The sequence below is a fragment of the Cervus elaphus genome, chromosome 9 (assembly GCF_910594005.1).
Source record: "Cervus elaphus chromosome 9, mCerEla1.1, whole genome shotgun sequence".
NCBI classification, from domain to species: Eukaryota; Metazoa; Chordata; class Mammalia; order Artiodactyla; family Cervidae; genus Cervus; species Cervus elaphus.
The window spans coordinates 82,376,062-82,387,923 of record NC_057823.1 but is presented as its reverse complement, the minus strand read 5'-3'; the positions used below and the strand labels follow the sequence as shown (position 1 = coordinate 82,387,923).

The window sequence follows — 11,862 nt, the reverse complement described above, 5'->3', positions numbered from 1 at the left end:
GTGCAGTGACTTGCCCGCGGTAACATGGCAAGCCAGAACTCAAACTTTTCAGGATACTGGCTGGTTGTGCTTTGAAAGGTATTAGGCAAAAATCAAAGATCATCCTTGACATATTCCCAGCCCTTTCTGCACTCTTGTATCTTCTAAAGTCTGTGGGCCAGTACCTGCTGGTGAAAAATCTGACAACATGTACGTGTGATTAGTCATTTTAAAAATACAAGTTCTTTTTAAAATACAAATGTGATCACTTTAACTGCTCTACTTGAATTCCCTCAGCAGCTCTTTGTGGTTTTCAGGCCAAATACAAATCACCGGTGTGTCAATAAAGGCTCCTCCAGACCTGGCCCCAGTCCTGCTTGCCAGGTCTCTCTTTACCACTTCCCCATATGTACCTTCAAGGTCTTTCTTTCCTCCATTCTTGACCTGGTTCAATCGTGAGTTTTTCACAACTCCACTCGTATTCTTTTTCTGAGAACCTTCCTGATGCGTGCTTTCCACACCTCCGCCACAGCACACAACCTACCATCCCTGTGTCTTCCTCTTGTCTGTCTTCTCCACTGGACTGGGCATTCGTGTGCGCCAGGCTCTCCATGTGCTACCCTGTCACCTAGCCTAGGGCTCAGCATGTAAGAGGAACTCAGTAAGTATCTGCCCAAGCGAATATCTGCATATTCTTATTCTGAAATTTCAATCCCCCCAAAACTCCAACTCAATTCTCCCAATTTCACAGACCCAAGAGTTGGGTGGGCCTCACAAGTCACATGGCTGAGCTTCCTCATGGTGCAGATGAAGAATGTGAGGATCAGAGAGGTGAAATGGGTTTCCTAAGATCACACAGAAGTGGAGTACAGGAGACTGGCTTGCAGCAGCTGTAACCAGTCTTGTTGCTGACTGAAGGAGCTCTGCCTTCACATTAGCTGGAGAGGAAGCCCTTAGGGAAAGAACCATTACTTTGACAAAACATTTTTCTAATTTTATACTGTTGGGATAAGAGTCTGTTATTTTACTGCATTCTTTAAAAAAAAGGAAACTTTTATCAACCAAAAATTAAAAGTTTAAGTGAAAAAAATTCTGAAAAGAAATAGAACTGCTTGAGGAGAAGGACCTGAGGAGGGTGGTCTCCACAACCTTAGAGGAGCTCTTCAGAACTTTTTTCTGCCAGTGATGAATTTTCAGATCTTTATCAATCAGAGAAAAAACATTTTAAATTAAAAAAAAAGAAACTACACACTGCTCCCAAGCTGACAGACTACTATCACCTCAGAATCTGTTCACAAAGGACAACTAATATTTCTAGATGAGTACATCATCCACATGACACATTATTCCTTTTTTTTCTTTTTTAACCCCAGAAATGACATGGCTTGAGAAATGACTTGCTAGGAAATCTGTGTTTACATTAGGGAATGTGGGGAGGAAAAATCCCTTGCAGAAGTTGAAAAGATGTTAAGTGGTAAATACCAAAATGCCCAGCAAGCATGTAAGCAGGCTCTCATACCAGCATGAATATGTGCAGCTCAGCGTTTTAAAATTTACTTTTAGCTTTTCCAGCAGTTTAAATTAACCCCTTCTCTACTTCTGCTCCCTGCCTGAGAGTGCAGCCCTTAACCTAGAGACTAACGGGGCTGGCAGGGTCCTCTGTGATTCGCCAGCAGATAATCCCCTCATGCTAACCGCTCCCCACAAGTGGGCTGCCTCTCCAGGTGCCTCCTAGACTCCTTGCTCTTGGGTCTCTTGGGTGAGCCCTGGACAGTGTTAGGAAGTTAAGTCCAGCTTGAAGGAGCTGTGCACAGAACTGGAGAAGGCCTACTGGGAGACCAAACAATACAAATAAATGCGGCTCAAAAGTTACATCCAGAGCAGAACTTCTTCAGGAGCAGGTACCTCAGAATCACCTAGAGGGGTGGTTCCAGAGGGTGGCCAGTGCCTGTAGTTGAGAAAGATCCTCAAATGACTCTAAAGTACGTCCTTCACTGACAGACACTAATCTAGATGCTCTAAAGAGGTGATTATGTTTTTCTCTTAGTTTAAGACCTTAGCAAGTTAAAATGAAAAACGAAACAGCAACCCCAAACCAAACATTCCATGGTTCATCTTAACACCTTACTATTAAACTTATTGACAGACTAGGTGAATGACAATCAATTATAAGAAAGGTCACCATTTAATGAATATTTGCTTAATACTTGACCATACTTTCTCACACACTAAGGCTCTCATGTGCTTCTCACAGCGACCTTGTGAGGTATCTTGTTATTCTCAAATCAAAGATGAAGAGAACGAGCCTTAGAGACAGGAGAGAAGAACCTGGAAGTTCCCTGATGAAGTCATGTTTTCTATTACCGAACTAGAGCCTTTTTTGCTATTTATAGTAATTTGTGTCTTTGCAGTGTTTCTTCTAAACATAGAGCATATCAGTTGCTGCAGACATTTACTTCCAAGGGGAAAAAAATCCACGTCAGAATCTCGGTGAGCTGAAATCTCACACCATATTGGCCCCATTAAAACCAGGGCCGGCCGCATAAACTCTCAGTGTTCTTCTAAGCTTTTTTGCTCAATAGAAGAATCTGAAGAACAAGAACAAAAGCCAAGAAAATGAAAGAAGGTTAACTGAGCAGTAAAGACTTGTTTCAAGAATATCAATTCTAAAATAAAACTGTGTGGTTGGGTGAGTGTTACTATAGGAAAGTCAAGAGCTTCCTAAATGAGTGGACGCTGGTTGGCTGGAAAACTAAACAAACAAGTCAGTGTCCAGTCTCTTAGAGATGAAAGCAGACTTAATAAATGCTGGGGCCAGCAGGGGCGACATATCCAAATGCAAAAGAGACCCCAGGATCTTTGCAACAGGAAACACGGAGCGCAGGCTTCTCTTTTTACCTTGTCCACTGACATTGCCTTCATCGTGAGAGGCTGCTGTGGCATAGCTCAGAGGGAGATTCAGCCCGACAGCTGGCCCTACCATGCTCAGCCACGATGTGATGTAGTTGACATTCCTGGGAAGTAAGCGAAACACAGAAAACTCTGTTTCCATCGTGGTTGTTTGAGTGGTAGAAAATCACTTACCAGCAATCAGAGAAACGAGGCTTTCTTCAAAGATGTGTGCTGGTCACTTGGAATCTCAGCATTTCCAAATGCCAATTCGTTGCTTGACAGGGACTTGGGGACCAAAGAGGCTGAGGAGCCCCCACTAAAGCAGCTTAAGGGAGAGAGGGTCAAGGCACTGATGCTCTTGACTTTCCTCAATGATTCCAGTTTGACCCAGCTGACAGCATTAGCTAAGGTAGCAGAGTGCAGTGCTGAGGAGTGTGGCTCAGAGGCAAGAGTGCCTGGGTTCACACCCCAGGTTCCACCACTCAACAAGATATGTGACCTTGACTGAGTTATTTAGGCCCTCTGTGCGTTAGCCTCCTCCTCTGTAAACCAGGTAAAATAATAGTACTTAGCTCACAGGGGTGTTATAGAAATCCAGTGCATTAATATATCTGAAATACTTAGAACAATGCCTAGAACACAGTAAAAAAATTCAATCAATGTTAGCCATTATTATTACTATAAAGAATATTTCTTTTACAGTTTAGCTTTTAGAATCGCATAAAAAGATTTATACTTTTAAAATAAGACTGAAGCCAATGTATCTTGATGGTATTTCTTACCTATTGATTTTTTGAGAATTCTTTAACACAGGAGTCATGAATTCACTCGTCTTGCAGGGATGAAGTACAAAAAAGGGTTGTCCAAGTATCGGATGCTCCTGTTAAGAATCAGAGTCAGCCCAGGATTGCTGGCGTGAATTACTTTGAAAAAGTTAAAATCCATACTCAGCTCTACTCCTTTAAAATAAAAGTTTGTTTTAAATTTCAAATTATTAAATTAAGATATAGATTGATTCTTATTTTAAAGTATAATTCATAATGCAAACATGAGAAAAAGGTTGGTGAGAAGAAATTATTTACTGATAGAGGATGGCACTCAATACAAACTGCAGATACATTTTATCTTGTTGTTTAGCTGGTGTTTCCTTTGGCCTATAATTATTCTTCAGCTTTAACTCAAGGATGTCCATGAAGTTCAGGAGTCTGACCATTTGAACAATGCATTTCATTCACCTGTTTGTCAATGGATCAGCTCAGTTTAGTCATGAGCAGTCATGTCTGACTCTTTGCAACCCCATGGACTGCAGCAGTCCAGGCTTCCCTGTCCATCACCAACTCCCAGAGTTTACTCAAACTCATGTCCATTGAGTTGGTGATGCCATCCAACCATCTCATCCTCTGTCGTCCCCTTCTCCTCCCACCTTCAATCTTTCCCAGCATCAGGGTCTTTTCCAATGAGTCAGTTCTTTGCATCAGGTGGCCAAAGTACTGGAGTTTCAGCTTCAGCAACAGTCAGTGGTAAGGGAACCAAAATTATTTGGATATTTTCTTTCTTTTTCTAAATGAGTATTTTGATTGCACTGAGTCTTCATTGCTGCACGCAGGCTTTCTCTAGTTGCGGCAGGTGGGGGCTACTCTTCATCTCCGTGTGCCGGCTTGTTATTGCAGGCTTCTCTTGTTGTGGAACACAGTCTTAAGAACTCGCAGGCTTCAGTAGTTGTGGCACACAGGCTTAGTTGCCCCACAACATGTGGAATCTTCCTATACTAGAGATCAAACCCATGTCCCCTGAATTGGCAAGCATATTCTTAACCATGGGCCACCAGGGAAGTCCTCACGTATTTTCTTACATAAATGTTGTCAACATGTTAATTCTTTCATGCCTAACTGCATCCAGGCACATGACCAGTGAGTAGACAGGGTAGAGGCACTATTTAAACTGTAGGCTTCCCTGGTGGCTCAGATGGTAAAGAATCTGCCTGCAATGCAGGAGACCCATGATCAATCTCCAGGTTGGGAAGATCCCCTGGAGAAGGGAATGGCAACCCACTTCAGTATTCTTGCCTAGGAAACCCCATGGACAAAGGAGCCTAGTGGGCTACGATCCGTGGGGTGGCAAAGAGTCAGACACAACTGAGCAACTAACACTTTCATTTAAATTGTACTGCTCTTGTCTGTCTCTCTCTTTCCCTTAGTTTCTCTGCTTATCTATGTCTCTCCTTCTGTCTCTCCCAAGCTTATGGAGCTGTTTCTACAAGTTCCAAGTCCATAAGACAGAACTCCACTGCCTTTATAAGAGAATGATTGTATATAAGAGACAGGTCGGACTGCTGCCAGACTAGGGATGTAGACATCATTTGGTAAGCAATGGGGATCCCGAGATGGTTGCTATGTGGTGAGTGATCTATGCATAAATTCGACCAACTTGAAAACAGTTTTTGTTGATAAATTTATAGTTGCTTACATTGTGCATTAGCCATTATGCCAGAGACCACAAACTCCAATACTGTTATGATCTGAATGTTTGGTTCCCACAAATTCATATGTTGAAACCCTAATGTGCAATGGTAGGAGGAGGTAGGGCCTTTGGGAAGTGCTTAGGTCATGAAAGTGAGGGTCAAGAGCCCTCAAGATGAGATGAATGCCCTTATAAAAGAGGCTTCAGAGGGCTAGCATCCCCTTCTGCCATGTAAGCACACAGTGAGCAATCTGCAAGCTGGAAAAGGGCCTGATGATGGAGGGGTAGAGATCTCAACCTGGTCTGACTTCCAGCCTCAAGAATTGTTGTATATCAACTACCTGATATGTGATATTTTGCTATGGCAGCCCAAACAGACTAAGACAACTACCTATGTAGACCAGGCAGGGGACCGGAAGGGGAAAGGCCAGTTAAAGGCAGCAGCAGGTGACAAGGACCGCGTGGACCCGGAGAGTGTGCCCAGCCAAGCTTCTGCTTGCTACTCCGCTCCAGCCAGTTGTGCCAGGTGGAATGCAGGCTTGGCGTGCCAGGTCTTCCCACTTGTCAAAATAACCTAGACATCCAGATTTTTGTGTAAAACCTCCTAAATTTAAATGTTGGCACCATTTGTTAAAAATATGGTGCAGGCCAAATAAAACAAGCCCGTAGGCTGGATTTGGACCGAGGGCTGCCTGGCTTCTTCCCCTGGCTTCTCTTCTCAGCCAGGCTGAGGAGAAGCTGAACTCAGAGTTGTCCATGGGAAGAATCACATCTTGCTGCCTCCACTATCCAATCCCAAAACACTCATGTCTGTGCACAAGTGAACACACCTATCCACAATAAATAGGAGGAACAGCTCCACTTGTACGGGTGACCTTGGGTGTGAAAAGATGAGAGAGAGAGAGTGTGTGTGTGTGTGTGTGTGTGTGTGTGTGTGTGGCAGGGTTGAGTTATTCACTGCGAGTAGGCTGGAGTACAACTATGCCTCCCTAAAGGGACCACCTCCAGAGCTCTCTGCCCAGGGTCCTGATTCCCACACTGAGCTCAAGCCCCCACTCTCCTGCTCTCTTCTACCACTCATTCCTGTTTCTAACCTGACACTGTGACCACAGCCCAGATATGTTATGCTTGTCACCAACTTGATTCTGGCTCCCCTTACTGGCCTTAAACTAATATTTATTAATTCATCACATATCTAGTGATCATCTCTTACATACTTGCCAGGAATACTTCTGGATCTATCAATAGTTACAGAGATCACTCTAAGATAAACCAAGTCCCTGATCCCATAGAACTTACATTCCAGTGCAGGAGATAGCCAGTAGCCAGTAAACACATAGAACAAATAAGTATATAGGATAATCTAGATAATAATAAATGCTATGAATTTATTGGAGTGGGTACCTTTATTAAAACAAAGCAAGGTAATACAACTTTGGAGGGACTGTGGTAATAATTCAGATTTGGTGGAAGGGAAGGCCTTACTGAAGAGGTGATCTTTAAACAGAGATCAGGATGGCAAGAAAAATCCAACTGTGCAGAGAAACTGGACAAATGCAGAGACCATAAAGGGAAATGAGTATAGGAAATGTGCAGAGGAAATGCAGAAGAATTTTAGAATTATTCTGAACTAAAAATAATTGCTGTTTATAGAGCTGGGATTTAAAAGGCTAAATTTAGTCTAAATCCTTCTTGGATTACTTGTATAGTAACCAATTCAAGGACTGAAGAGCTGTAACCAAATCTGTGAAGACACGTTTTCCTTCTTTAACAGAATGAAGCCTAGCCCCCCAAGGATGGCGCTGCATGGAGCACTCACAAAGCAGACAGTCAGCTTGGCCAAGCACTCTCCACTCCTCCAGGATGCATTCCTTTCACTTGGCAGCCCTTGATTATCATGGCCACTCCATGGGGAAACTCTCCAACTTTAAACACTTGAGCCCAAGCTTCATATAGCTGAGGCAGAATGGACTAGTCAATCAAGACTCTACTGAAAGCCTGGGAATACTGAAAGGGTGAAAAACACACAGAACAACAGGGCTCTAAAAGATCCAGAGTGTTACAGTACCAGGGCTCTCAGGCCCATTTGAGGGCTTCCCTGATAGCTCAGTTAGTAAAGAATCCGCCTGCAATGCAGGAGACCCCGGTTCGATTCCTGGGTCGGGAAGATCTGCTGGAGAAGGAATAGGCTACCCACTCCAGTATTCTTGGGCTTCCGTTGTGGCTCAGCTGGTAAAGAATCTGCCCACAATGTGGGAGACCTGGGTTTTATCCCCGGGTTGGGAAGATACCCTGGAGAAGGGAAAGGTACCCACTCCAGTAATCTGGCCTGGAGAATTCCATGGACTATATAGTCCACAGGGTTGCAAAGAGTCAGACATGACTGAGCAACTTTCACTTTCACAGGCCCATTTGAAGCATGAGGGACACTAGGAGAGATCTTGGCTGGGCTCTCCCTTTCTGGCCTGCATGGTGGATGGAAGCACTCACAATCTCTGTGAAAGAGTGTCCTCCAAAAATCTTAACCATTCATGGTTCAGTCTCCTTGAGGAGCTGGAAACTCTCATGAATCATGGCTTCATCACATAGACAAGACCTTGCCTCTTCCTTATAATAGGTCTGTGGCCTAACCTTTATAAAATCCCCAAAGAATAACCATATCAGTGTATAAGACATCTCCAAGAGATACAGACACAGTTAAAGTTCAGAGGGTCATTTTCTAAGCAGATGTTGGCCTGTGTCACATTGCAGCTCTGCTCATTAGATGCTGCTTAGTAAAGACCTGGACTTGAATCACATCTATTGCTCATTCCATATAGCAAGTAGATAAGAGCGGGCTTGGGATCTGCAGTTAAAAATTGAGCTAAGGCAAACCACTTAATCATTTCATATCTCTTGTTTTCTTATCTGATAACTGAAACTAATGACAGCATATACCTCATAGATCCTTCCATGAAAATAAAGCCAGAAAACCATTCAAAATAGTGCCTAACATAAAATAAGTACTTAGTTGGCTATTACTACTCAATTTATTGATATTTAAATAGATAAGAATAACAACACCTAGACATCCATAATATGACTCAAGTATGTTTTTATAATGCCCTACAACAAAGTCCAATTTCAATATCTAAAAATAAAAAGCTCCTATGTAGTTACGCAGCATAGTTAAAACATCACTGACTAGTGTCTAAATGTTTAGAAACATATGATAACTAATTATAACCAAGATAGGAAAAGTCTGAATTAGTAAAAAGTCTATGCATGTATAGCAATTAGAATTATCAATATATTGATGTGTTAGTTGCTCAGTTGTGTCCAACTCTTTGCGACCCCACGGACTGCAGCCTACCAGTCTCCTCTGTCCATGGAATTCTCCAGGCAAGAATACTGCAGTGGGTTGCCATTCCCTTCTCCAGGGGATCTTCCTGACCCAGGCATCGAACCCAGGTCTCCTACACTGCAGGCAGATTCTTTACAATCTGAGCCACCAGGGAAGCCCAATGGTATATACAGTCACTAGAATTATCAATATATTGATAGGACAAATTAATGGAAAATAATTTAAATGAATTTAAATTAAAATAATAGCTCAGGCACTTCAAAAACACTTCAGTAATCTACAACATTTTAATATTCATTTTTCCTCACATAAAAACAGTTACACTAGTATTTAAGGTTATATGCTGATAAAATACATGGTAATGCTTGTGCAAAACACCTTTTTAAATAATAGGGACTTTCCTGCTTTACTGCTTCCTGGTAGGTCAGATGGTAAAGAATCTGGCTGCAATGTAGGAGACCTGGGTTTGATCCCTGGGTGGAGAAGATCCCCCAGAGAAGAGAATGGCTACCCATCCCAGTATTATTGCCTGGAGAACTCCATGGACAGAGGAGTCTGGTGGGCTACAGTCTCTGGAGTAGCAAAGAGTTGGACATGACTAAGTGACTAACACTTTCACTTCATGCCTTAGAAGAGTTTTCAGAACAGCCTGGACAGTTTGTTAATGCAGGTTTAACCACCTAAGAAATTCTTTGTCTTTTACTATATTAAGAATTTGTATAATTAGACAAAATATATTTAAATGAATGACTGTTTTTAAAAATCAAATGTTTAAATTGTATTTTAAAACTAAAAATTATATTGTTTTGGTAAGATGCTTTGGTTTGAAAAAGCCAAGCAAGGAGCTGTTGATCTTGTCAGGAATTATAAAAAGGGGTATTTTGTAATCTCTTGAGAAAAGTTTTATTTATTAATAAATAACAATAGTAGTGGACTTCTAACTGTAGCAAGATGACATAGAGGTCAACAAATCTCCTTGAAAAACAGGTATAAAACAGAACAAAATTGTCAAAAAACAATCATTTCTGGGATGTGAAAATTAACCAAAGGCAAATAAGAATTTTGATAGCTGTTTAAATTCATGAAAAGCTGCTAGAATGTCAAGTTAGACACAGAGACAGTCTGCAACCTTCTTGCCTAGAAATACTCCCTTACCAACTCCACCCTCCACCTGGCTCCATCAACAGGGAGGTTTTGTGGGAGTGGAGCCAGCGACTGGAGAACCAATAGCAGAGTTGCCATCAGGGCTGACTTGCACATGTGCAGGGGAGATACAAGAAGGCCTGATAAAAAGTAAAAGCTGATGATAACTTGACCATTAACAAAATTTGGATGGGCTCCCAGCCCACATACACGGCCATGAATAAATGAAGGAAACCTTGTAGGCTTGAGGTATATAAGCACAACCTCTGTCTGATCACTAGCTAACCAACAAGGTAAGCAGACCGAGCTGGCGACCTCTTGGAAACCAGGCAAGAACATGAACGTTAAGAGTGAAAGACAAAATAGAGACATCAATGGCCACATTTACAGAGTAGGCAAATTCGGCAGATAAAATCTATGAAAGCTACTAAAACAAACAAACAAAAATTATAGCAACAACAACAAAAAGGCAACCCTCAGAGGAAAATACTGGAATTCAGAATTCCTATTCTGTATTATCTAAAATGTCCTGCTGAGCTATCAGGGAAGCCCTCAAAGAAATTTATGAGATATCAAAGAATCAAAACAGATGCACTCTAAGGAGAAAAAGTCCTTTAATAATAACTGACTCTGAGTGGGCCTGATTATTGGATTTAAAAAAAATTCAAAGCAGCTGTTAAAACATGTTTGAAGAACTAAAGAAAACCATGTTCAGAGTTAAAAGGAAAAAATTATGATAATGACTCTGCAAATAAGTAATCTCAATCAAGGAACACAAACTATAAAAATAACCAAATAAAATTTTGGAGTTGTAAAGTATAATACAGAAATAGAAAACTCACTAGATGGCTCAACAGTAGATATGAGATGGCAATAAAAAGAATTAATGAATTTGAAGATATATTAATAGAAATTATACAATTTGAAGGAAAAAATGAAGAAGAAAGAACAAATCCTCAGAGATCTGTGGGACAATACCAAGTACACCAACAAACCTTAAGTAGGAGTCTGAAAAGGAAAGAAGAAAGAGGCAAGGAAAATATTTGAAGAAACACTAGCTGAAAAGTTCTTAACTTTGATGAAAAACATTTAATCTACAGATACAAGCAGACCAACAAACCCTAAGTAGAAACACAGAAATCCACACCTAGACATATTACAGTTAAATGGCTGAAAGCCAAAGATAAGAGGAAATCTTAAAAGTAGCAAGAAAGTAATAATTCATCATTTAAAGAGAAATAAAAGTACAATAATGGCTGGTTTCTCATCAGTCCAGCTTCCCTGGTGGCTCAGAGGTTAAAGCATCTGCCTGCAATGTGGGAGATCCAGGTTTGATTCCTGGGTCAGGAAGATCCCCTGGAGAAGGAAATGGCCACCCACTCCAGTATTCTTGCCTGGAGAATCCCATGGATGGAGGAGCCTGGTAGGCTACAGTCCACAGGGTCGCAAACAGTCGGACACGACTAAGTGACTTCACTTTCTTTCTTTCACTTTCTCATCAGTCCAGACAGCAGCAGAAAGACATATTCAACGTCTTAGGGGGAAAACCCTAGACCTGTCAATCAAGATATCCATATCCAGCAAAACTGTCCTTTAAAAAAATGAAGGTAATATAAATACATTCCAAAGGAACAGACTGAGAGAATCCCTTGCTAACTGGCTTGCCTTATGCTAAAGGAAGTTCTTCAGGCAATAATACCAGAGGGTGACTGAAATCCACAGGGAAAAATAAAAAGCATCATAAATGGTAAATATAAAAGGTGAGCTAAGTATTTTTTCTTCTCTTAGTTACTTTAATAGACAGGATTATATGAGCAAAAATTATAATACTGTAGTGTTGGGTTTATAACATACATAGATGTAGTATATGTGACAATAATAGCACAAAGGAAGGGAGGGAATAGAACTATATTGAATGAAGTCACTATTATTTTAGCCAAATTAAATCAGTATTAACTTATATTTCTAGTGTTAGAATGTTAGGTATTGTTTTTGAGAGCATTTAGAACCCAAAAGAAGGCTGAGCACCAAAGAATCAATGCTTT

General features: G+C 41.2%; 1 protein-coding gene across 2 annotated transcripts in view; it reads right to left on the bottom strand.

The window, feature by feature from the left end:
- Nucleotides 1-1,345: 1,345 nt before the first annotated feature.
- The window catches only part of ATG10 (autophagy related 10), a 248,954-nt gene continuing 238,437 nt past the window's right edge, over nt 1,346-11,862 (bottom strand). For both annotated transcript variants that reach the window (XM_043913533.1, XM_043913532.1), the window contains 3 exons: nt 3,654-3,751; nt 2,878-2,993; nt 1,346-2,567 (listed from right to left, as the gene is read on the bottom strand). In XM_043913533.1, coding sequence (XP_043769468.1) covers nt 2,530-2,567; nt 2,878-2,993; nt 3,654-3,751 — 252 coding nt within the window. In that variant the 3' untranslated portion in view covers nt 1,346-2,529. The remainder of the gene's footprint in view (nt 2,568-2,877; nt 2,994-3,653; nt 3,752-11,862) is intronic.